Source organism: Pundamilia nyererei, unplaced genomic scaffold, assembly GCF_000239375.1.
Source record: "Pundamilia nyererei isolate P.nyererei 1_Seehausen unplaced genomic scaffold, PunNye1.0 scaffold00508, whole genome shotgun sequence".
NCBI lineage: Eukaryota > Metazoa > Chordata > Actinopteri > Cichliformes > Cichlidae > Pundamilia > Pundamilia nyererei.
Window position 1 is genome coordinate 153,314 of NW_005187909.1, and position 2,483 is coordinate 155,796.

A 2,483-nucleotide genomic window follows, 5' to 3' on the forward strand; every position below is an offset into this window, starting at 1 on the left:
TTTAGTCAACATGTTTGCCAGCATCTTTACTCTGACAGCTATAAGTTTGGATCGTTGTTTGTCCATCTGGGTGGTGGTGTGGGCACAGAACAAACGCACAGTCTGCAAAGCTCGGCTCATATGTGTTGGTATCTGGGTGACTGCTGCGATCTGCAGCACTCCATATGCCACTTTTCGCACCGTGTCAGGAGATAATGGGACATATTACTGTGGTTATTCTATGACACATGAACAAGAATGGAGTCTCCACATTTTTCGCTTTGTTATGGGCTTTGTGATCCCTTTCCTGGTAATAGTCGTCTCTTATGTGGCCATAGGGATCCGTGCAATGCGCATGCAGAGAACAAGGAGAAGGAGATCTCGCCGAATCATTTTCTCCATCATTTTTGCATTCTTCATCTGCTGGTTACCCTTCCATGTTTTTAACTTTATAGAATTAAAGGCTGTGAATAACCCAGACCTCAGGAACATTGTTAGAATCATGGGTCCTCTGACTGTGAGTCTGGCTTTTCTGAACAGCTGCCTGAACCCCATCCTCTATGTTTTCATGTGTGAAAAATTCACGAAGAAGCTTCGGCAGTCCGTATGTTTTGTACTTGAGAGTGCTCTGGCAGAGGACCACGTGTCATTTATCTTCACTCACTCCATGTCATCAACATTTTCAAGGATTTCCCGAAAGTCAGATGCTGCCACGACTTTAGAGAAGATCAACCCAGCTGCTTTTGAATCCTGCACAGAAAGCAAAGTAGTCATCACTGACAAGACACTTAGCACTTAATAAGATCTCACCAATAGATGATGAAATAAATCAATAATGCAAGACGTTCATCTCATCTCTTTGAAACATACAGTATAATGTTGGTACCCTGGCTCTGATTATTATGGGTGTCCTATAAGTCTGTTGGGGTAAGGCACAATATAATTATGCATGAAACAATAATCCAATCAAATCAGTCGGATTAAGTTCTTGATTAATCAATTAATGTAACATATAACACACGTTTTTTAAAAAGAAAATAAGACTTCTATACTGTGGTTTTGAAGGTCTTGGATTTCTATCATTTGAATGCCAAATTTTTACATCATTTTTATATTTGTATATATATATCTACATTTTATTGCTCCAGCTTTTTTAACCATGTAAATCGCTATCAACATCTATAAAACTGTGACAAGTGACTGAACAGTGACTGAGTTTTTTGCATTTTTCTTTTGTCTGGTAAAGAAAAACATGATAAAAGGGTGCATTTGACTGACAAACCTTACTTGCACCCTGGCAACCGCTGTTTTATCTTACAGGATATCATGGTGCTGTATACTTCTTGCATTTGCAAAATGGAACACATTGCGTAAATCAAAGTACACCACAAACCACAAAAACATCACTTTTAAAACAAAACAACAATGAAAACAGGTCCCAAAAATGACCAACATTAATATTATTTGTAAGCTATTAAACTATGAAGTGTGGTACATGAACCTGAGATTTAAACAGCATCTATCTTATCTTGCTGCACAGATGTGCTGTGCTCGCTTCTTTTTTCTTGTGGTTTTTTTATTATCAGAACAACACCTGCTTCACTATTCATGCTAAAACTAAAAATGGAACTCAGTAGCAATAAAAACATTGTTACATTTTTTTCTTACCACAATGTTGCTGAAAAACATTTTGCAATATCGCTAAACGCAAAACTACAATCCTACAATGGCGACTGTATGATTTACATTATTAGATTCAAAAACTGTAAAATTATACAATATTTATCTGTCCCTTTAGCACATTAAACTCAGTCATTGTTAAAATTCCAATAAATCCAATATTGCTCAAGAAAAACAATTCCACAAATGCTACATTCACACCCAGTTTTCCATTCTCCAGTGTGAAAATGTTAGAAGAAGGACAAGCAGTGTATTCAGAGTTGGCTAACAAGCTCAACCCTGACAACCCATCCTTTTGAACACATTGTCCGAAAACTGGTCATCTGTGATCACTCCCTTTGTCAAGCTGTTTAGAAATGAAACATGTGTATATGAAAACTCGAAATGCCAAAGACTGCAATTGTCTTTGTCTAATGTTTCTTTAATTCTATATAAGCAAGTTAACGGGTGGCATTCATGGAGGATCTGAAGTGTCAGTAAAATTAGATTTTGGAAAGCCAACAACCTAGACTCATCAGCCACTTTATTGGGCACGCCTGTTAAACTGCGTGTTAAGGCAAATTTCTAACCAGTCAATCACATGACAGCAAATCACTGTAATGTTTGGTACTGCTTAGAATCTGGCTAAGGATTCAATATGCACTGAGACACACAGAACTGCAATACCAAGCAAACACCATCTCCATAGACACAGTGGCCATGGAAACAAAACAACACCATAGAAGGCTTCTGTGCAAATGTGAGTAAATGCTGACTGGGCCTTTGTCTTTATAGGAAATAGTGTTACAGGAATTTGATGACATATATATATATATATATATATA

At 37.3% G+C, this 2,483-nt stretch overlaps 1 protein-coding gene across 1 annotated transcript; it reads left to right on the forward strand.

Moving 5' to 3' along the window:
- Window positions 1-10: 10 nt before the first annotated feature.
- On the forward strand, window positions 11-879 carry LOC102209060 (C3a anaphylatoxin chemotactic receptor-like). The gene has a single exon (XM_005754105.1). The coding sequence runs from the start codon at window positions 11-13 to the stop codon at window positions 776-778; it is 768 nt and encodes a 255-aa protein (XP_005754162.1). The 3' UTR covers window positions 779-879.
- Window positions 880-2,483: the final 1,604 nt, after the last annotated feature.